The sequence below is a fragment of the Felis catus genome, chromosome C1 (genome assembly GCF_018350175.1).
Source record: "Felis catus isolate Fca126 chromosome C1, F.catus_Fca126_mat1.0, whole genome shotgun sequence".
NCBI lineage: Eukaryota > Metazoa > Chordata > Mammalia > Carnivora > Felidae > Felis > Felis catus.
The window spans coordinates 50,680,827-50,705,202 of NC_058375.1; the positions used below are offsets into that span (position 1 = coordinate 50,680,827).

Genomic DNA, 24,376 nt, shown 5'->3' on the forward strand with positions numbered 1-24,376 from the left:
GATGTATAGAATGATATTTTAACAGAAGAATTTGGAAGACTATCACCAGAATGCTGGACACTTATAATAAATAGTCAAATGAGAATCATGAATACATGTATTTTCAGAAATGCACTCATTGTTTCTTCTTTACTTGATCCTTTAGGACCCTTTGGATCCCACACGATCAGTGATTGTGATCCGTTCCCTGGTGGCAGATGGTGTTGCAGAAAGAGCAGGAGAACTCTTACCTGGAGACCGCCTGGTTTCAGTCAACGAATACTCTTTGGAGAACACCACACTTGCTGAAGCCGTGGAAGTGTTGAAAGCCGTACCACCAGGCATTGTACGCCTTGGCATCTGTAAGCCCTTGGTGGTGAGTGTTCAATTGTGTTACTATAGGAAGTGATAATAGTGTAATAGTTGAGAACATGGATTTGGAGACAGATGCACCTGCTTTCAAATCCCTGTTCCACTGCTTGCTCTCTGTGTATCCTGGGACAAATTTCTTATGTCCTTGACTTAAAAAATTAGCAACATAATGTCTACCTCGTAAGATTTGGAGGGACTAAAGATTATGTTCATTAAGTGCTTAGCACATTACAGAAATAGTAGCTGCTAACGTTACTAGTCCTCCTACCACTTTTACTATTATTTTTAGCTTCATGCTTTTAGCACAGATCTGTAAGTTCTCATCACATTCCTTATGATATAAATTAAAATCTGTGCATTTTAACTTTCACTTGGGAATGATGTTGAGATGTCATGATAAGTTGAAATCCAAGTAACTATATTGTTTTAAGATACAGATTTGAGATTTTAATCCACTTTTCTGCCCATCAAAGTGCCTCATAACCCCTAGGGTCTAGAAGTCTATGTGGCCAAGTCATCTTTAAGTGCTCTTTCTGTGTAATCTTCTTTTTGGGTGGCGGGCATATGGAGCCCAACATGGGGCTTGAACTCACGATCCTGAGATCAAGACTTGAGCTGAGATCAAGAGTTGGATGCTTAACCGACTGAGTCACCCAGGCACCCCTTTCTGTTTAATCTTTTTTTTATGTTTATTTTTATTTTGAGAGAGAGACAGACAGATAGAGACAGTGTGTGAGCGGGGGAGGGGGAGAGAGAGAGGGAGACACAGAGTCTGAAGCAACCTCCAGGCTCTGAGCTGTCAGCACAGAGCCTGATGTGGGCTTGAACTCCACAAGCCGCAAGATCATGACCTGAGCTGAAGTTGGATGCTCAACCAACTGAGCCATGCAGGCACCCCACTTACTGTTTAATCTTTTGTATGGGGTTAGATTAGTGTTTATGACTGAGGGCCACATTACAGTTAGGGTGCTTTTGAGGTTCTCCAATTAACAAAATACTTCAAGATAATTTTCAAGCAGTATGAAAATATTATTGAGTGCTTACCATATGTCAGTATATTAAACCCTTTATATGCATTAACTAATTTAATGCTCTTGGCAACTTGAAGAGGTAGTTCTTATTACTCTCATTAGAGATGAGCCTATCAAGACACAGAGAATTGAGCATCTTATCCATAGTGATGTAACTAGTAAGAGACAGAGTATAAACTCAGCAAGGTGGCCTCAGACCCTGCACTGTGTAAATATACAGCCACAGTGCTATATATTTAACTTGTTGCTACCTTGGTTTGCATAGCTTGTCTGAAACAGACAGATGGTCTTCATAGAGTGCCAGGACTGGATTTTAAGAAACCTGGACTCTGTTTCTAGCTTTCTTATGAGTTAGCCTAGTGGGTTTCAACTCAAAGATATGTAATATACTTAATCACCTGGGAGGTGGTTAAAATGCAGTTTTCCAGGTCCTACCCTCAGAGATTTTCATCTAGTCATTGTGATGGCTATTTAGGGATCTGCCTTTTCAGTGAATCACCCATGTAATTCTGACGCCGAATTTCACACTTTGAGAAACATCATACTAGGAATTTGATGATAGGTACACCACTCTTCTTCCCTGAGCCTATTTTTTCATTTCTGAAAAGACTGAACAAACCTAGAGAACTCCTAATATCTTTAAGAAATACATCAATATACTACATGAGTATGTTAACATACTACATGTGTCCATAAGTATAGGTAGATACAGATATGTTCATATATAGATACAGATTCCTGTATTTATGTACTGGGGAACCTCATGGCCTTCATGAATTTCCCATAAAGATGCCAGTATATTATACTATCCAGCACTCTAAATATTTCAAAATGGAGTATAGCACACAGCTAATCAAGTTCTCGACTTTGTATTGCATGTTTGCTGTTTGACTGTTGCCGTAGCCAACACCATGCGATGCCTGGTTTGATTTCTAGACAAATTAAGTTGGTGGGGGGGAGGAGTGTGATATTTTTATGTGGGCTCTCATCTTCTTGGTATTCTCATTGTGGGGGGGAATTTCATATAGATTTTACCCGATGATTATTTGCCTAGTTGTTTGGGCTGCCAGAGGAATGCCCAAACTATTTATGTCCTGGAGGACTTGGACGGCGTGACTTTACTGTGAAGCAGTTTAAGGGAAGTGTCAGGTAGTGTAAAAAAGAGAACTTAGTTACCAGTTGGGTGTGGATTCCTGTGCTGCTCCTGGCAGAGGTAGGGCTGCAGAGATTTCAGGACATCAGAGCCACATTCTGATAGGGTTTTGGAATGTAGTAATTGTGAGGTAGACCTTTGCCTAGGCTTTTCCCGGTGAGTAGAAGTCTTCCAGGATACCTGGGAGCGGGAAGCCACAAAAGGGATGAGGAGAAAGGTCACTTTCAGGATGGTAAAAAATTCTTAGTGGAACAACCATTGATTCCTTCTTTACCATCTGGGCACTTTTAGCAAAACTGTTTGCTCACGAGCTGTAAATAGTGATGTGTGGATCTTCTCTGAGGTCTCTTTCTCTCTTGTCCACTTGGTGGTCACTTACCTGATCACATAAAGTTTACTGAGCTTTCAACTCAGTCCTCCGCAGAAGTGGGGTAGAGAGTGTGAAGAAGGTGGCCCAAAGTCAGCTTGGGGCAGAAAGACTATGAATATATAAAAGTTAAGAGAACGTGACTTTTTTTTATTAAGTCATATATAGATATACATTATACAAATATAACATTTATATATTTTCATGTTAACTGTGAATGGGGCTTATCTTTTCATTTTTTTAATGTTATTTATTTAAAAAAATTTTTTTAACAAATCAAAACCACACTCAGATATCACCTCACGCCAATCAGAGTGGCCAAAATGAACAAATCAGGAGACTATAGATGCTGGAGAGGATGTGGTGAAACGGGAACCCTCTTGCACTGTTGGTGGGAATGCAAATTGGTGCAGCCACTCTGGAAAACAGTGTGGAGGTTCCTCAAAAAATTAAAAATAGACCTACCCTATGACCCAGCAATAGCACTGCTAGGAATTTACCCAAGGGATATAGGAGTACTGATGCATAGGGGCACTTGTACCCCAATGTTTATAGCAGCACTCTCAACAATAGCCAAATTATGGAAAGAGCCTAAATGTCCATCAACTGATGAATGGATAAAGAAATTGTGGTTTATATACACAATGGAGTACTACGTGGCAATGAGAAAGAATGAAATATGGCCCTTTGTAGCAACGTGGGTGGAACTGGAGAGTGTGATGCTAAGTGAAATAAGCCATACAGAGAAAGACAGATACCATATGTTTTCACTCTAATGTGGATCCTGAGAAACTTAACAGAAACCCATGGGGGAGGGGAAGGGAAAAAAAAAAAAAAGGTTAGAGTGGGAGAGAGCCAAAGCATAAGAGACTCTTAAAAACTGAGAACTAACTGAAGGTTGATGGGGGGTGGGAGGGAGGGTGGGTGATGGGTATTGAGGAGGGCACCTTTTGGGATGAGCACTGGGTGTTGTATGGAAACCAATATGACAATAAATTTCATATATTGAAAAAAAAATTTTTTTTAATGTTTATTTATTTTTGAGAAAGACAGAGCGTGAGCAGGGACAGGGCAGAAACAGAGGGAGACACAGAATCCAAAGCAGGCTCCAGGCTCTGAGGTGTCAACACAGAGCCCAACGTGGGGCTTGAACCCACAAACCGTGAGATCATGACCTGAGCTGAAGTCATATGCTTAACCGACTGAGCCACCCAGGCTCCCCTAACATTTATTTTTGAGAGAGAGACAGAGCGCAAGCAGGGGAGGGGCAGAGAGAGAGGGAGACAGAATCTGAAGCAGGCTCCAGGCTCTGAGCTGTTAGCACAGAGCCTGATGTGGGCTCGAACTCGCAAACCGTGAGATTATGACCCAGAGCTTAACTGACTGAGCCACTCAGGTGCCCCCTGATACATTGCTTAATATTAAGGTACTTTTTTTAATAAGGACCTTACTTACTAGTAAGTGATGTAGTAAGTGATGTTTTTAATGTAAGAAATACTTTTTTTTTCCCCTGTAAACATAGTATATCTCTTTATTTAATCAGATCTTCTTTTACAGTTTTCTCCTTAAATGTTCTGTGCAGTGTTTTTCAAATTTAATTCTGAGATAATTTACTGAGTTTTTCCCCTTTGTGAATGATGTCTTCTTTTCTTTTTTTTTTAATTTTTTTTAACGTTTATTTATTTTTGAGACAGAGAGAGACAGAGCATGAATGGGGGAGGGGCAGAGAGAGAGGGAGACACAGAATCGGAAGCAGGCTCCAGGCTCCGAGCCATCAGCCCAGAGCCCGATGCGGGGCTCGAACTCGCGGACGGTGAGATCGTGACCTGGCTGAAGTCGGACGCTCAACCGACTGCGCCACCCAGGCACCCCTGATGTCTTATTTTCTATTACATTTTTATTAAATTAGCTACTGGTGAAGTGGCGGTAATGATACTGACTTGGTAATTTGATCTTCTGACAACCTTGTGAAACTCCTGTTTGTTACTCTGTTGAATTTTCCCTCTTTAAAAAAATTACCACTTCAGGGGCACCTGGGTGGCTCAGTTGGTTGAGCGTCCGACTTTGGCTCAGGTCATGATCTCACTGTTCGTGATTTTGAGCCCCACGTCGGGCTCAGTGCTGTCAGTACAGAGCCCACTTCCCTGTCCACCTCTCTCTGCCCCTCCTCCGCTCATGCTCTCACTCTCAAAAATAAATAACCATTAAACATTTTTTTCTTTTAATTTTTTTTTCTCATGGTGAGTGCACTCTTAATCCCCTTCACCTATCCACCTCCCCTACTACCCCCGGCAACCATCAGTTTGTTTTCTACAGTTAAGAGTCTGTTACTTGGTTTGTCTGTCTGTCTGTCTGTCTGTCTCTCTCTCTCTCTTTTTCCCTTTGCTCGTTTGTTTCTTACATTCCATCTCACTCATAAGAGTGAGATCATATGGTGTCTTTTCTCTGACTTATTTTACTTAGCATTGTACTCTCTAGCTCTGTCTATGTTGTTGCAAATGGCAAGATTTCATTCTTTTTAAATGGCTGAGTAATATTCCATTGTCCATATATACCACATCTTCTTTATCCATTCATCTATCGATGGACCCTTGGGCTGCTTCCATAATTTGGCTATTGTAAATAATGCTGCAATAAACATAAGAGTGCATATATCTTTGCAAATTAGTGTTTTCATATTCTCTGAATAAATGCCCAGTAGTGAAATTACTAGATCATGTGATATTTCTTTTTAACTTTTTGAGGAACCTCCATACTGTTTTCCACAGTGGCTACCCCAGTCCACATTCCCACCAACAGTGCACAAGGGTTCTTTTTTCTCCACATCCTTGCCAACACTTGTTGTTCCTTGTGTTTTTGATTTTAGCCCTTCTGACAGGTGTGAGGTGATATTTCTTTGTAGTTTTGATTTGCATATCTCTGATGATGCATGATGTTGAGCATCATTTCATATGTCTGTTGGCCATCTAGAAGTCTTCTTTATAGAAATGTCTGTTCTGCCCATTTTTTAATTGGATTATTTGATTTTTGAGTATTGAGTTGTATCAATTCTTTATGTATTTTGTATACTAACCCTTTATCAGATATGTCATTTGCAAATATCTTTTCCCATTCTGTAGGTGGCTTTTAGTTTTGTTGATTGTTTCTTTTGCTGTGCAGAAACTTTATTTTGATGTTCCAATGGTTTATTTTTGCTTTTATTTCCCTTGCCTCAAGAGACCTATAGAAAAATATTGCTATGACTGATGTCACAGGCAGAGAAATTACTGCCTGTACTCTCTTTAAGGATTTTTATGGTTTCAGGTCTCATGCTTAGGACTTTAATCCATTTTGAGTTTAATGAAAGAAAGCAGTCAAGTTTCATTCTTTTGTATGTAGTGTAGGGAATACTTAAAAAGAAAACAAAAATTTGAGAAGCTTTGACCCGAATATGGTTTTCTGTTTAATTATTAAAGTTCGTTCTAATGACATAATTTGCATAAAGTTTATTGTGTCCTTGCATTTAATGGAAAGATGAGAATTAATCTGAAGAGAGTTCAAAACTAAGGTATTTTCTTGGTTATGAAAGTGCTTCTTTAGTTGCCAGAGGTGAGGAGTGGTGGGCAAGATGGGTGAAGGTGGTCAAAAGATACAAACTTCCAGTTATAAATAAGTCTTGTGGATGTAATATACAGCATAGTGACTACAGTTAATAATACCATATTGTATATTTGAAAGTTGCAGATGTAACTAAACTTATTGTGATAATCATTTTGCAAAATATACATATATCGAATTATTATGTTGTACATCTAATGAATACAGTGTTTAATTTTATATGTCAATAAAAAATAGCTTCAGAGTTGACAAAAACATGTCTTCAATTGTGCATAACAAAACAAAAAAAATTGCTTCTATTTTCAGGAAGATGATAAAGAGGGAGAAAGTCATTATATTTTACATTCAAACAGAAATGAAGACAAGACTGAACTTTCAGAAACAATTCATGATATAAATTCATCTTTAATACTCGAAGCACCCCAGGTATTTAGTAAATTGATTTCCTATTTGAATGGTTTATTGTGAGCTAACATTGCTATAAAAAAGAAGACAAAAGCTTGTTCTCACTCTCTAGGCTAAAGAGATTCAAATTAAATGATCCTCCTCTCTTTTTAATTTTTTTAAGATGAAATGGTTTCCCTCTTGTATGACATTGGCTTCATAAATAACATAGGCCAGATATGAGTCATTTTCAAAGCACAAACATATCTGATTTTGTATCGCTAATATACTCTTAAATTTTTGAGGGTAGAACATATGTTTGAAAATAGACCTGCATTTAAAATGCTGTAGAAAACAGAGCTATTCCAAAGGACTTCTCATTCAATACTTTCTAAAGAAAAGTTATTTAGTCAAAACCATTATTATGCTTTAATTTTAGGAAGTATATTTTGAAGCTTTTCCTTTTTTATTCTTAAAATGAATTGTGCTTATTTTGCTCTTTGCAGGTAGAGAATGGTGTATGGTTTTGCTTTACTTGATAGCAACCATCTGGTGATATTTTTTGCATAATTTGTTGACAGTGTCTCAAACTGATGTTTATTTCTTTACATATTTTTTTAATGTTTATTTTTGAGGTGGGGGAGGGGCAGAGAGAAAGGGAGACAGAGAATGTGAAGCAGGCTCTAGGCTCCAAGCTGCCAGCACAGAGGCCAACGTGGGGCTCGAACCCACAAACTGCAAGATCATGACCCGAGCCGAAGTCGGAGACACTTAACCGGCTGAACCACCCAGGCGCCTCTGATGTTTATTTCTATACTGTACATTGTGGGTTTTTTAGTGTCAACATTTTTTGTTAAAATTTCATAAGTATATGACTTCTTTAAATATACCCTGTAAATACACCTTTAAAAAAATTAACTAGGTTGCTGTATTTGATAAGCTATAATAATATAAAGGTGGGAAGTAGTGATTCATTCCATGAATTTACATTTGGTAATATTTAATGAATAGGTCTGCAAATAGGAAATGTCACTGATCTCTCAGGAGGAATTGGGCCTCATTGTGGTCAGCATTCTGAGGATCCTCCAGGGTTAGGTTAGAGGCTCAGCAAACCCATACATTTCTCAGGCATTACCTGGGAATTCAACAAAGTTTCTGCACATATGTGACTATTTAGTTTCAGTTGCATGTACTTGATCTTCTAGTTAGTAAAATATAAATTAATTAGAAAGCATTCTATATTCATTCCTTTTTGCCATGTAATTTCAGTACAGATGAAAAAATTACATGTCTGTTACATAGGCATATTATAAAATAGTCATACTCAAAGTAGTTGAGACCTACTTCCCATATCTTTAGTTTATGGAGAATGCTTTTTGATAATTTCAATAGCCATAATTTATTTTGAATTAGCTAAGCTTGAAAATCCTGACTTTTTAAGTTTTTTGCTTTCTTAGGGAATAGAATGATGTGTTATCTATATTTATGTACTACTTTTCTCTGAGATGCATGAGTTAAATATTCATGTAGCAGTTAACAAAATTCTTATTTCTGATTGAGAAGTTTCAGGTGGTTAATGTGTAACAAACCTTTTAGAATAGTCATTCACCTTGCCAGTGGCAGATTTCTGCCTCTTAACTGTTTGTCCCTTTCCTGCTTTGAGGGTTGTGTGGGAGTGAGCATTTATTTCTCCTCCTTTGTGATGGAGAGCCGTTCAGGTTAACCGTGGCTGGGCATGGAATGTAGTCACTGTGGTTCTGTCACGGGTTAACCTTCCAGTTAATGTATAGAGTGCCGCTTTAAAGGAGGGGGAATTCAAATTATTTTGCAACTTTTATTTACAGGGATTTAGAGATGAACCCTATTATCAAGAGGAACTTGTAGATGAGCCATTCCTAGATTTGGGGAAGACTTTCCAGTCCCAACAAAAAGAGATAGACAACAGCAAGGAGGCCTGGGAGATGCGTGAATTTCTGACTCCCAGGTTGCAAGAGATGGGGGAAGAAAGAGAGATGCTTGTGGATGAAGAATATGAGCTGTATCAAGATCACTTTCAGTCCATGGACTTGTATGCCTCTTCGCACCTTCAAGAGGCTGCTCCTGTTCCCTCCGTGAAGGAACTTCATTTTGGCACACAGTGGTTACATGACAGTGAACCACCTGAGCTTCAAGAAGCAAGGTCCATGATGAGTATCTATTCCCAGGAAACACAGCAATATGGCTACAGCGCTGAAAACATGGTAAGGGTTGAGAACAGATCTTCCACATCCCCCCATTCTGTTCCCCTCGCTCCCTATCCCTGTTGCTAAGTCCTGTGCATTTCAAAAAAAAAAAATGTAATGGAAAAGGTAATTTTTGTAATTAATCATTTTTCCAAGATACACCGTACTGTGTATTACTGTAAGTATAAACTCATCTTTTCTGTATTATATAACTTCTAGTGAGAGTCAATAGGCTGCAGTTGCCTTTTATAGTGGTTTATAGTGGTTTATGCCTTGATTTTTTTAGTGATTTATTTCTCCAGATTATCCATTTCAAAAAAGAGCTGTTTGGCCATTTGTGATTTTTTATCTCTCAGAGAAACACAGCGTTGTATTTCTCACATAGTATTTATCAGGGAAAAATCAAGGCAAAATTAATTAAAGATCTCTTGTTTATGTCTTGCTTACCCACACTGTTCTGTGTTATGTGTCATACTAAATAGAAGGTCACTGAACTCTAAAAAATTATCTTTACATTTGTGATACTACCTGTTTTCAACTTGACAGGAAAGCATGATATTTCAATAGGTTTGCCTTTGCTATTAGATAACCAATAAACTTCATTTTTATAAAGTTAGAGTTAACTAGTCACCAATTGGAATCTTTCATTAGGGACATTTTTTAATGTTTTGGTTTGTTTGTTCATTTCATGCTGAAGATTAATTTCCAGGTGAATGAAAAGAAACTTATTATATAGGGATATTTAAAAGGCCACTTAGCAATATGTTTAGGTATAGTGCACTGTTCCCCTCATGGAGGTCAGCCACTTTGTTGCAGTGCTGTGGGGAGTGGGCCTTTCTTTGCTCTATTACGGGGCTCATAAGGCTGGTTTTTGTTCTCCCTCCTCCTTCAAACCTATCTTCCTTTCTCCCCTTTTGCAAATGCTATGGGTCCTTCTGCTATTCAAGGTGCTCTACAAGCTGTATTTATGGACCCTAGAGGATTACCCATGATAAAGGACTCTGGGAAGCCTACCAGAGAACAGATATTTTAAGATTATGTGAATAATACCTGGATATAGGAAGAAGTAACAGAGAATCACCTGGTGTGTTGCCATTGACATTGGTACTTTCTTTCCTTGCTGGTCCCGTTCCTATACCGCTAAGTACTTGAACTCAAACAGAATATCCAGTTATGTGGAACAAATTCTAATCACAGATTAGTGAATGTTCACAAATAGTCACTTGTGGCTTTATTCTATAAGGAAAATTTTCTATTTACCCAAATACAAGGCAACCTGAAAAAGAGGCCCATTTTTATGTATAAATTTTTAGGGTTCTAGATGAAATAGTCAAAGCTACATTCACAATATTTACATCATAAATTTAAACATTCACATTTTAAACACTGTCAAATGTTAATTTTTTTTGCTTATTCTTACATTTAATGGCAATTTTATTTAGATTCTTTCAACACATATTGAATGTCCATCTTTCCATTACCACTAGAATCACTTTTTGGTCATTTAACACAGCTTTCTGGATATACCATCTTAATTTTCATCTGAGTTGTTCGAGATACAGTAGTTTTTTTTTTTTAAAGTTTATTTTGTTATTTTGAGAGAGGGAGTGCAAATAGGGGAGGGGCAGAGAGAGAGAATCCCAAGCAGCCTCCATACTGCCAGCGCAGAGCCTGATGTGGGGCTCCATCTCACTATCTGTCAGATCACGACCTGTGCTGGCTGAAGCCAAGAGGATGCTTAGCAGACTGAGACACCCAGGCACCCCAAGATACAGTAATTTTTGAATCCATACTATCAGTCAAAATTTTATCCTGATCTCAACTACTCATTTGCAAGGCAGTAGGCTTTAAAAGAATTCCATTCGTAAGCACATAGCAATGATCTTCACAATACAACCACTTACTCTGTTGTTTGTTAAATTACTATTTTTTTGAAACGCTGGTTTATAACAACATTCAATGCTCACATTTTGAAAGGCATACATTCTAATTACTGAATCTCTGTTAAATTTCCTAGCTTCCTTCTTTTTATTTTCCATTTCTGATTCTGTGAGGTGACCTCTGTAAAACCTCTAAAGTGGCATTGGTTAAAATTGTTTCAGACCTAATGTGTCTAGTCTGCACAAAATTTTATTTTCTTTAAATAATTATATGTTCTTGTTTTGGGCATTAACTCTTTTCCTCCCTTTCTGGACTCCACAATGATGACAATGTAGGGGAGGGACAATTTTTTTTTCCTCTAACCTCATTGGTTTTGTGGCTGGGCTGTGGAAATTAAGCTGATGAAAGATTGGCAAAAGGAAACAATTTATTAACAAGTGTGGCATGCACACAAGCAGAAGAAACTCAGTGATGAATAACTCAAAGGGGTGCTTAGAACTCGGGCTTACGTGGCATTTTAACAAAGAACAATACATTTCTAGAGAAGTAACAAGACAAAGGAAAAGGAGTTTAGGTTTTAGGGTCAGAGCTGTAGGAAGGTAGATATAAGGGGGAAACTGATGGAAGATAAGGGCTGTTTTGTTATGTATGTTTCTCTTGGTGCCATCTCTTAGCAGAACAAAATCTAGTGTCCTCTCTAGTGATCAAGAATCAGGGGAAGATAGCTTTTCTGTGTGTGCTGTTTCTCATTTGTCTTCCTCTCAAAATAATCCTTATGCCAAAGTGGCATGTTTTTGATAGAATATTCTGATTCTTTATAACACTTACACACATAAGATCAGGATGGGCTTGAATCTTTATTTACCCTCCTCTCAGAAATATACTCCTGTGATAAAAATTTATCATCTAATATTACAATCCCTGGGTAGATTGTTAAAACATTTGAATATTTTATAAATATATAATTCTCAATACTCTTGTTTAGAGAGTGCCCTCCAGAAGGGTAGAGGAACATTATCATTTCTGTCTTTATTGTAACATCCATTTTGGGGTACAGACGTAACTATATTTGTAGTACCTGCTACTTAACTTTACCTTTCTCTATCACTCATTTCTCCATTTTAATTGAAGGGTAAAACCATCAAGATTTACAGATCTGGTTTTTTTATTTTTAGTTGTAGTAAAATATACATCCTAGTAGTCCCTGTGGTTTCCCTTTCACAGTACCGTTACCTGCGGTCACCTGAGGTCTGGAAACAGATGATCCTCCTTCCAACAGTGTCAGAAGGTCACTAGTAGCCTAACATGTGCCTACACCATTCACCTCGCTATTTATCACTTAGGCATTTTATCATCTCACATCATCATCATAAAAAGAAGGGTGACTACAGTACAGTAAGATATTTTGAGAGAGAAAGAGACCACATTTACATAACTCTTATTGGAATATATTCTATTTCTTTATTAGTTATTGTTAATCTCTTACTGTGCCTGATTTATAAATTAAACTTTTATCATAGGTATGCATGTATATGAAAAAACAGTATATACAGGGTATAGTACTATCTTTGGTTTCAGGCATCCACTGGGGGTCTTGGAATGTGTCCACCACAGATAAAGAGGGGATACTGAACATAAAATATACCATTTTAATCATTCTAGGTTTACAGTTCCAGTAGCATTAAATACACTTTAATTATTGTACAATCATTATCACCATCCATCTCCAGAACTTTTTCGTCTTCCCAGATTGAAAGTCTGTACCTATTAAACAGTAACTGTCCATTCTTCCCTTCTCTCATCCCCTGGCAACAAACTATAGTTCTACTTTCTTTCTCTAAGAATTTGACTCAGTATCTCATATAAGTGGGATCATACAATATTTGTCCTCTTGTACGGGGCTTATTTCATTTAGCATAATGCCTTCCAGTTTCATCCACATCATATGTGTTGGAATTTTCTCCCTTTGTAAGGCTGAATAACATTCCATTGTATGTACATACCACAATTTGTTTACTCCTTCATCACTTGATGAACATCTGGGTTTCTACCTAAGGCTATTGCGAATAATACTGCTGCAAACACTGGTATACAGTATCTGTTCAAATAACTGTTTTAGGGGCGCCTGGGTGGCTCAGTCGGTTAAGTGTCCGACTTCAGCTCAGGTCACGATCTCGTGGTCCGTGAGTTCGAGCCCCGCGTTGGGCTCTGGGCTGATGGCTCAGAGCCTGGAGCCTGTTTCTGATTCTGTGTCTCCCTCTCTCTCTGCCCCTCCCCTGTTCATGCTCTGTCTCTCTCTGTCTCAAAAATAAATAAACGTTAAAAAAAAAAATTAAAAAAAAAACAACTGTTTTAAATTTTTTTGGGTATTTCCTCAGATGCAACATTGCATATGGCAATTCATATGGTAATTCTATGTTTAATTTTTTGGGGTGTCACCATTGTGTTTTCCATAGTAGCTGTATCATTTTACGTTCCCACCAGCAGTGCACAAATTTTCTGGTTTTTCCACATGCCTGCCAATACCTGTTTTCTGTTTGTTTGTTTTTTTAACATTTTATTTATTTTTGAGACAGGGAGAGACAGAGCATGAACAGGGGAGGGTCAGAGAGAGGGAGACACAGAATCTGAACAGGCTCCAGGCTCTGAGCTGTCAGCACAGAGCCCGATGCTGGGCTCGAACTCATGGACCGTGAGATCATGACCTGAGCCGAAGTCGGCCACTTAACTGACTGAGCCACCCAGGCGCCCCTGTTTTTGTTTTTTTAAATAGGTCCCAAGTAGTATCTTATTGTGTTTTTTTTATTTTTTTAATGTTTATTTATATTTGAGTGAGAGAGATAGTGCACAAGCAGGGGAGGGGCAGGAAGAGAGACGGAGACAGAATATGAAGCAGGCTCCAGGCTCTGAGCTGTCAGCACAGAGCCCAAGGCAGGGTTCGAACTCATGAACCGTGAGATCATGACCTGAGCCAAAGTCGGACGCTTAACTGACTGTGCCACTCATGCACCCCTTATTGTGGTTTTGATTTGCATTTTTCTAATTATTAAGAAAAGTTGAGCAACTTTTCATGTGCTCATTGGCCACCCGCTGAAGAAATGTCCACATTTTTTGCCCCTTTTTAGAAGATCTGATTCTTGGGGCACTTGGGTGGCTCTTTCGGTTAAGTGTCCAGCTTCGGCTCAGGTCATGATCTTGTGATCCGTGGGATCGAGCCCTGTGTCAGGCTCTGTGCTGACAGCTTAGAGCCTGGTGCCTGTTTCGGATTCTGTTTCTCCCTCTCTCTCTGCCCCTCCCCTGCTCACACTCTGTTTCTCTCTCAAAAATAAATAAAAAACATTAAAAAATAAATAGAAATAAAATACCTGACTATTGCCTGAGGATTAATTACCTAAGACTAATTGTATGTGTTTTTATTTTCTTCTCTATTTAGAAAAACTTTTTTTTCCGGGGGGCACCTGCGTGGCTCAGTCAGTCAAGCATCTGACTTCAGCTCAGGTCATGATCTCACAGTCCGTGAGTTTGAGCCCCGTGTCGCACTCTGTGCTGACAGCTCAGAGCCTGGAGGCTCCTTCGGATTATGTGTCTCCCTCTCTCTCTCTCTACCCCTCCCCCACTCATGCTCTCTCTGTCTCAAAAATAAACATTAAAAAAATTTTTTTTTCATAAAACTTTTTTTTCCTAAAGATCTTACCCTTTTGTATTGAAATTCAGATTCAGATATCAATTCTCTTATTCCTCATATAGTTGCCATAAACTTTTTTTAATAAGTCCCAAATTGCTATAAAATATAAATATTCAGTGCTTACTATTTCCTCCTTATTCCCTTCTCTAAGAAATTCTTATTTTATTCTAGGCAACTAGATAGTTGTATCTCCTTTCTCACCCCAATTTAATATTTGAGTTGAATATCTCCATTAAATATCTGATACAGTTCTATACTTAGCTGTATTCATAATCTGTATGGAAAAAGCTAGCAGTATTTGGTTCACCAGTTTATGAGAGATCCTTCTCATACCATTGAGGTCTGACCAATATAACATAATGAAAAAAAATGGGGACCCTGTAAAAGATGTCATTCATGTTTTAGTTTTGAACAAGCTAAATTTCCAACAGAGAATGACATAGGTGTTACTTGTCTTAAATGAATTGCAGTATATCCCTATGGTGGCCCTAACATTGTCATTTAATTTTATGCTTATAAAAGTTTTTAAAATATGATAACAAAATATTTCAGCCAAAATCATATGTTCTGGAAGGTTGTAAGTTTGGGAAACCAGAGAAGACATGTATCAAAGGAAGACAACTGGAAAATGCAAAAATGTGCTTATCTGTAGGTTTTAGGTTTGGGTAGCTGGTGTTTGCCGGGCAGATAAAGGTGTTAGGGAGGGTAAAGCAAGAGCTCAGAGCTGTGAAAATCCACCAGTTGGTTTGGGATTGTCAGTGAAGCTATTGAGGTTGTGCTCCAACATACTCTATGAGTTAGTGTGTGTCAGCCATTGACCTTGCTTGACTGGATAGATCTTTATTCTTATATCTTTGTGATTGTTTACTTAAATCCACTCATTAATGTTTATAAAACAATTTTTTTTGTGAAAAAAATCCAGTGTAAAAAAAAAAAGAAAAAAAAAACTATTAGCCTAATAGTACTAAAAAACTATTAGTACTCTTGTGGAGATTAAGTTATCAGCATTCATTACTGCTTACCATTGCATAAACCACTACTTGAGGAGGCCTGTTTGCAGGGCCAGTTTTCTGCAATCATTATCTGGTTTGAACAACATTATGATGTACCTCATTTTATCACGAAGTACTAATGCATTTCTGTCTTTCTTCCTCTCAAGATGAAAGAAAATTTTGGCATTGATTCCCTACCCTCCATGCCCTCATCTGAAGGAAGCAGTCAACAAGGCAGATTTGATGATCTGGAAAATCTTAATTCATTAACACAAAGCAGTCTGGATTTAGGTTTGTGGTTTTTGTTTCTCATAAACACAAATTACATTATTTTGCAATCTTTCAGCTTTGTTTTTATAGACGATAAGTCTTACTGTCCTATTTTCATTCATAATGATGCAAATGTAAATGTTTATTAATCTGCTTCAGAATATCTGGAAGAATAAACCTGGCTCATATTTCAACATAGAACTTAAGATTCTCTTTTCTGAAAGGGCTATATTTTCAATGCCTGATTTTGCTTTTTATAAGCAGTGTGGATTAAAACTAAAACTAGTACCTTACGTGCTAAGTTTGAAATAAGTCTCTACTAATATATATTAAAACCTCTGATGCTATTAAGTGATACTGTTAGCTCATTGAATGAGGTTGTTAAATATTAATAAAGAGAGTCATATTTTAAACATTTATGAAACATTTTTATAGCCATATATTATGGTCAATTTTGGTGCATTAATAACTTAGTTTCCATTAAAGAATCCTAAAAGTATAGTGCCTCTCCTTGCCTACCCCCAATATTGACTCTTACATAATTTTGAAAACTCAACTGTGAAAAATAATTTTTCTTCATCCAACACTGAAATATCAAAGGCTGTTATATTATTGAGATCCCTAGGTAAGACTGTTAAGTTCTTTCACAGCACTGGGATTTATAGAGCCATTGTTCAGGATTTATGCTGTCCTTCATGTGTTATGACTCTGCTTATAGGAAAAGTCTTTCTCTGGACAATTCTCATGTTGTATGGTAATACATTGGAGGGGATGGAGTGCATTATAGAAAGCCATGTAATGGTTTTTATGAATTCAGCATTCTGTTGAGTAAAATCCAGAGAATGGAGTCATTAGCAGTAAAGATTCAAGTCCTCTCTGAGATGATAAATAGTTGTCAGTTCTGAGTCAAAATAGAGCATGGGTAGTTAATTTTGAATATCTAAGATTTGATGAGTTTATCCAGTTTTTCATGACGTATAACCAATTGTGACTAGGATAAAAATGGGACTTTTCCCCCCAAAAGTGTTCCATTAAACTGTTTTAAAAATTTTTATCACATTTCCATAGTCCTTTAAGTACTTAGAGAAGATTTACTGCACAAATGAATGAATAATTGAATTAATAGGCCATATCTGTTTGATCGCCACTGATACTTTATAGCAATGTCATTACTATTTTGGACCAGATGATTCTTTATGGTGGAGAGCTGACCTGTGCTTGGTAGAATGTTAATAGCTTCCCTGCCTTCTAACTCTGATGCCAGTGGTACTCACATTCCCAGGCCTGATCAAGATCACGTCTTCAGACACTGCCAAATGTCTCCTGGTGGGGGCAGAGTTGAGAATCACTCACTGCTCTACACTGTCAGGATTGAAAGGATAAACTGGCTATATGGGGTGGGTGTTTGTGGGGAAGAGCAGCAGAGTTGGGAAGAAGACGGAGAAGGTAGTTCCTCTTGAGCTCTGCTCTGTGTATTATCTAAATGGCTCCAAAATTACTTCTGACCTCTACTGGCTCTCGAAGTTTTCCAGGGCTGCTGTAGCAGATTGTCGCAAACTTGGTGGCTTAAAACAACAGATATTAATTCTCTCACTGTTCTCAAGGCCCAAAGCCCTAAATCAAGGTGCTGTGCTCCCTCTGAAGGCCCTAGGGAATAATCTGTTCTTTTCCTCTTCCGGCTTCTGGTGGCTCCAGCCTTCTTTGACTTGTGGCTGCGTCACTGTTATGTGTGCCTCTGTCTTCACACGGCTCTCTTCTCTTGACCTGTGTGTTCTATTCTTTGTCTCCTATAGGGACATCTGTCATTGGATTTAGGGCCCACTTGGGTAATCCAAGATGGTCTCATCTCATGATACTTAAATGTATCTGAAAAGACCTTTTTTCCGAATAAGGTCACATTGGCAAGTTCTATGACTTGGATGTATCTTTTAGAGAGGTCCCCCCATTATGCCTTCTACTCTGCCTCAGTCTGATACTTTACAAGGATCTGGGAATTTATTTTTTTAGAGATTATAGCTTTGGGAATGAAGTTAAACTTGTCTATTTTAGATCTGTCCTCACTGGAAATGCATTCATAACCACATGCTTTTAGGAAAAAATTTTGAAAGCCTCTAGAATGCCATGTGGCAGGCATGACTATTTGGATTAATGCTAACTGTGGGTAGGCTGAGAAATTATTAATACAGAGTCGATACAGATTTCAGCAGCATACATATTGAATTTATTCTAGTCAGAGTTTGATTTTGCTCTTGAGATCCTTTCCAGCAAAGGGCTGACTCTTAGTCCCAAGTCCCTCTGTACAAAGCAGGTACCCTGCTGTGTCACCAGGCAATCCCGCCAGCTTCTCCTAAGTAAACTCTCCTGAGCTAAGTAATCTCTAAGCCCTCTTTCAAATCTGTAACTCTTTGACCTCTTTATTAGTATCAGACAGTTTTAGGTTTATCTCTGAACAATTAAATTTCTTTTTCTGAGCAATAAATTTAAAAATTACTTTTGAGAGGGGCGCCTGGGTGGCACAGTCAGTTAAGCGTCCGACTTCGGCTCAGGTCATGATCTCACAGTCTGTGAGTTTGAGCCCCACGTTGGGCTCTGTGCTGACAGCACAGAGCCTGGAGTCTGCTTCAGATTCTGTCTCCTTTCTGCCCTTCCACTGCTCACGCTTTGTCTCTCTCTCTCTCTCTCTCTCTCAAAAATAAACATCAAAAAAAAAATTATTTTTGAGAACCTTATATGTGAAGAGCTATTCTTGATCCTATATTTAGTCCAACATTATGTAGCTTCTAAGAGCCTTTACTCTTCATGGGCTGTGAAAATAAACCTATAATGAGCATAATTAGTAAGGTAAAGCTTACAAGATAAATTCCAAATCAATAACACATTTAGTATTACAACATTTCAAAAGGTTTCTGACAGAAGGTAGTTTTGATTCCTAATCTTTGACTGCCCCTGTCTGGATGGTGCCCCCAGGGAACCCTGGATGATTCTCTGTCATTGCACTCAAGGGTCAGGCACACATACTCATTTGCATGCCTACCTCTTCCTATAAATTAAGCTTCTGGAGGGCAAGGCTTGTATCTGATTTTTGTTACCGTAGTAGGTGCTCAAGAAATATTTGTTGAATGAGAGAGTGAAATGCTGCTCATGTGTGGCTATTCAACAGCATTGCAACCCCCAGCCCTCCCTCCCTCTGGCAGCGGCCAAGTTATACAATAACCCACCCTCCTCTCTACTTGGATTCTCGTTGCCTTTATTTTGTTGACCATTCTGTTCTTGCTCCTTACCAAGTATAAACCTTTTGAAAGTCTCCCCCATTCCTCTCCTGTAAACATTAACCTCCATTTGTCCAGGAAAATTTTTTTTAGCTTCTTTGTTTTTCTAACCTTTGTGCTCCTATTATGGCCCTTCCCTAACAACTGCATAGGTCCTCGAGGACTTGATTTGTTTTATGGGCTCTGGGAACTGCAGTGCACTTGGCGAACAGCTCTGTAAAGTGTGAGTGTGTCACGCACTGTGACAGATGAGAAATGTGTGCCTGAGCACCAGCACCCAGGGTCCATGGAGGAGGAGTGGGGCAAAGGGCACGGCAGCCTTTCTGTGGAACAGGTAATGAAAAGTTTTAAACAAACTGCAGCAACCTATGAAACCCAATGCCATAATTTAACAGTCTGCTTTTACCAGTGTGGGTGGATGAGAACCAGCTCTGCAAATAAAGCCAGTTCCCTCTTCTTAACACTGGTTTCTGGCCATTCCGGCCAGAATCTAGTCCCACCCCTGGTCCCTCCTCAGTGGGGAAGAAGCAGACATAGGCCAAGCTAGAACTCTCTGGCATCGAGATGGATTAGAGTGCTTTGCAGGAATGGAGGCCCCAGAGAATAGGAGTGAAGGGTGCATAGGGATGGGGGACAGACCCTGAGACTTCTTTAACACAACTTGAGCATTAAAATTAAATTCACTCTCTCTTCAGATTCTGTTGCATTACCAACTGATTAGACCCCAGTTCCAAAGTTTCTAGACAAGATAAAAAGCAGTAGTAGTGAGTTTACTAGAAAATTTGTTCATTATGAAGAAATGGAAAGAGTTGAGGTAATGCTTATAGGAAAAGTTTTAGGATAATACCTATGTCTTTTAGAAATAATTTGTGATTTTCTGATTAGACAGAGCTCCAAAAAAAATACTATAAATGTGTGGATTTAAGGAAGACATTTGATCACAATTCATCATGTTTGTAATATGCTTAAGAAGGATTGGCTGAGAATCGGGTGTATCCTAAGAGTGATTAATAGACCTATGCCAGTAAGGGTCCTATGAGTCGTAGGACTCTATGCACAACTCTGCCCCAGTTATTCTTTTTTTCAGGAAATGTGGAAATAACACAGATGGCATGTCAGGTAAACTTGCACATTCCATTTGGCAAAATTCCTTAACTTGAATTTCTCCATCTATAAAATAACAGTTGTTAGTATCTTTTCTAACTCATAGTTTGACACGAGAATTAAATAGGTAACAACTGTAAAAGAATTATGAGATTTGTAAACAAAGCCCCTTTAAAAATCTGTTTTCTTAACCTGATGAGCACCGGGTGATGTATGGAGTTGTTGAATCACTATATTGTATACCTGAACCAATATAACAATGTGTGTTAACCACACTGGAATTAAAATTAAAACATTTTTTGATGTAAGATTTTTTATTTGGTTATTTGTCATTCTGTGAAATTATTTTGTGTGCGTGATGAGGACTTCTAAGATCTATTAAGTAACTTTCAAATATGCAATATAATATTTCTTTAATGGTTGTTTACTTTTGAGAGAGAGAGAGAGAGAGAATGGCGAGGGGCAGAGGGAGAAGGAGACACAGAATCTGAAGCATGCTCAAGACTCTGAGCTGTTCAAGTCCAGCATGGGATTTGAACTCACAAAATGCGAGATCATGACCTGAGCTGAAGTCAGATCCTCAACCGACTGAGCCATCCAGGCACCCCTTATTTATTTATTTATTTTTTAATAAGTGAAATGCAGGAGTGCCTGCAGTTGGGACAGCTGAGGTTGATAAGGGAAAATGTGTAGTGAGATTAGAATACCATCATTAAGAATGAATTAAGAATGAATGAATGAAGAATGAATTAAGAATACCATCATTAGAATACCGTCATTAAGAATACCATCATTAAGGCCTCTTTTCAGTAAGGCCATGTGTGAATGCAACTCTCTTCCACTGAGGAGTCCCTGTCCTCCTTCCTTCCTTCATTTTTCACCATCTGACATATTAAACATTTTACTTAATAAGATTTCTACCTAGAAAAGGCCTATTTGTTGAATGAGTGAAGGCTAAATGAAAGCATCTTGTGTTCACTATCATCTGGGTTTGCTGTGTAGGTAGGATGATTCCAGATGATGCCCAAGGTCCTGGCTTGCTTGTTGAACTTCCTGCTGTGGCTCAAAGAAGGGAGCAAGAAGATTTGCCTTTATATCAACTCCCCAGGACTCGAGTCGTTTCCAAGACCTCGGCATACACAGGAACACTGTCTTCTAGATATACCACTGATGCATGGTATGATACCATTTATCTTTGTTTTCACATTATAAAGTAGTCTGGTTTTTTTGCTCTTATAAAAAAAATGCCCTATAGTTGACAATTACTAAGAGATTAGGAGTTTCACAACATAAGCAAGACATACAGACAAATTAAGGAGGGAGTGGATTTAAGAGAGAATTTGTTGGAATTGGTGACTAATAACGTGTGTCAGGGTGAGAGGACATAGTTGAGGGTGACTTGTGTCTCTGGATTAGGACAATAAATGCATTGCAGTGCCATTAATTCTTTAACAAGACTGTAGGAGCAAAGGAAGCAAACTCAGTGTCCAATGATAGATGAATGGATAGAGAAAATGTGTATAAGAAAGAATTAAGTGCTGCCGTTTTCAACAATATGGATGGACTTGGAGGGTATCATGCTAAATGAGGGAGGTCGAACAGTGAAAGACAAGTGCCATACGATTTCACTTATATGTGGAATCTAAAAAGACAAAACAAACGAACAAACTGTCTCCTAAACACCGAGAACAAACTGGAGCGGAGGGGAGTGGAGGTGGATGGATGAAATAGATGAAGGGGATTAAGAGTCACAGACTTCCAGTTATAAACTAAGTAAGTCACAGAGACAAGTATAGCATAAGGAATGTAGTTAATATAATTTTTGTGATGACAGGTGGTAGCTACACTTATGGTGAGCGTTTCGCAACGTATAGAACCATTGAATCACTGTGTTACACACCTGAAACCGATATAACATTGTATGTTATACTTTAATTTAAAAAAAAAGTTTATAGGAGCATGAACAGGTTGTAAGGGAAAACGAATTCAGTGTGGGACAAGACGAAGGTTCCAGTATCCATAGGACAACAAAGCGAAGTGGAATTAATTAGGTGTGTGATTCTGGGGATTCACGTTGGTATCTATCCTGATGTTAATAATTGGGAGCAAGATCAAGTGTAGGTTAAACTGCTAGATTTGAATAGTCATCCAGGGTAAGCTCAAATACTAAGAAGAGCATGGGACCAAAATTAGAGTCTTGCAGAGCAGCAATATCACAAGTAAGAATGGAGGCAGAAAATAGTGAAATGGAGTGAACAAAATGTCACTCAGAGGAAATTAAACCTAGAGGTTGTCGTAGAAACCGGACAAGAGAACATTTTACCAAAGGTTTTCACAGACCTTCATTATGGCCTACGGAGAGGTCAGGGCAGATAAAATGGAAAAGTTTACTTGGGGTTTGGCCACACGGATGCACTAGGTAAGCATAGAACAACTTAAGTAAAGTAGAAATCAGAGAGCAGTAGGTTGAGAATTGAACAGGTCCGAAATTGGGCATAGTAAGTCCAGTGAGACTAGTGTTTTCAGAATCCAGGTCATGAAAAGAGACAGAATGCGTATCATCTAGATAGCTAGAGGGTATTTTTGGATTGAGGTAAAGAAGAAGGGGTTATGCATACATAATTACATATATATTGATATATGTATTGTGTGTGTGTCTTTCTGGGAAAGATCCAGCAAAGAAATATGTAGATGCTGGAAAGGAAGTTATTAAACACAGTCCCTGGAGAGAGGAGAAGGAGAGAAAGACGTTGCACACCTAGAGAGATTAACCTTTGGTGGTTAATCCACAGAGACAGGTGCCAGGAATGAAAGCAAAGTACAAATGCAAGTGCTATTTGTATCCTGTAGATAGGAATCCAAAGAGATTTCTTATTTTTTATATTTTTTGTCATTTAGGTAAAGATTATTTGAAAAGAGTGATAAGGTGGTAGTAATGTGTGCATTAAAAGTAGAGGTGTCACTTTTGAAACGAGGGTAGGAGAGTAATGGCTTAATGGTTGGTGGAAAGCAGTTTAGAAAAATCTTGCTCCCTGCCCCCCACCTTCCAACTTCCCAAGGTGAGAGAGTGAGTATCATTCACCTGGACATGGTATCTGTGGCAGAGAACCAGAAGCTGTTGAGAGAATGTTTGGTGAAGAGATCAGAGTGTGGAGTAGTTTCTTGACAATTCAAGGAGATTCCGTGGAGTGTGATGGGTAGTTTGGCCTGGGGGCGGGGAGAGGGAAAGGGGTATCGGTGGGGTGTATGAGAATGGAAGGAGAAACCAGAGCAGCAAGGAAGGAAGGAGTTGGAGGTGTTGGCCAAGCATAACAGGGATGAGAGATAGGGTGGATTTATTGGCCTTCGTGTTTTTATTAAACCTTTAGTCCAAGAATGATTTTGTATTGACATATGAAGTGTCTTAGAATGATATCACTTCTCCATTCAGCAACCTGTGATCTTTGACCCTTTTTATTGACCTTTACATTTAATTTTATTTATTTATTTTTAAGATTTTATTTCCAAGTAATCTCTGCACCCATTGTGGGCTTGAACTTAAAACCATGAGATCAAGAGTCACGTGCTCCACCAACTGAGCCAGGCAGGTGTCCCTCTGCCTATAGTTTTAGACAGAAACTTCATATTGCAAAAAGTTGGTCTCTGTGCTTCAGCAAAGCTCCTTTCTGAGTGTAAAGGAAAAGACTCCGAGGTTCCTGGCTGGCTCAGTCAGTGGGGCATGCGATTCTTGGTCTCAGGGTTTTGAGTTCGAGCTCCATATTGGGTATGGAGACTGCTTAAAATAAAATTAAAAATTAAAAAAAAAAAAAAAAGGAAAGACTCAGATAAGCTCAACCACTTGGAGAAATCTGATGGCTTTTCATTCAGCAGAACTGGACCAGTGTTCAGCAGGGAGGTGCTGACAGGTCCTTTGTCCTGGCGTGAGCAATGTAACCAAGCTCCTGGGGAAATGCATAGTATTAAACAGGCAATGGGTTTGTTTCTTCAGGAGGGATGGTTGCAGATGGAAGTACTGGAAGGCTTAAAAATATAACTTTATAGGGGCACCTGGGTGGCTCAGTCAGTTGAGC

The 24,376-nt window shown here is 38.6% G+C and overlaps 1 protein-coding gene and 1 long non-coding RNA gene across 6 annotated transcripts in view; one reads left to right on the top strand and one right to left on the bottom strand.

The window, feature by feature from the left end:
- The window catches only part of LOC109502363, a 36,247-nt gene extending 33,605 nt beyond the window's left edge, over positions 1-2,642 (bottom strand). Inside the window, exon 1 of the long non-coding RNA XR_002160927.2 lies at positions 2,559-2,642. This is a non-coding gene — a long non-coding RNA (uncharacterized LOC109502363). The remainder of the gene's footprint in view (positions 1-2,558) is intronic.
- PATJ (PATJ crumbs cell polarity complex component) overlaps positions 1-24,376 on the top strand; it is a 365,326-nt gene that overhangs the window by 102,189 nt on the left and 238,761 nt on the right. For all 5 annotated transcript variants that reach the window (XM_045035937.1, XM_023258767.2, XM_045035940.1 and 2 more), the window contains exons 18-22: positions 146-355; positions 6,806-6,925; positions 8,728-9,123; positions 15,831-15,954; positions 21,309-21,483. In XM_045035937.1, the coding sequence (XP_044891872.1) occupies positions 146-355; positions 6,806-6,925; positions 8,728-9,123; positions 15,831-15,954; positions 21,309-21,483 (1,025 nt within the window). The remainder of the gene's footprint in view (positions 1-145; positions 356-6,805; positions 6,926-8,727; positions 9,124-15,830; positions 15,955-21,308; positions 21,484-24,376) is intronic.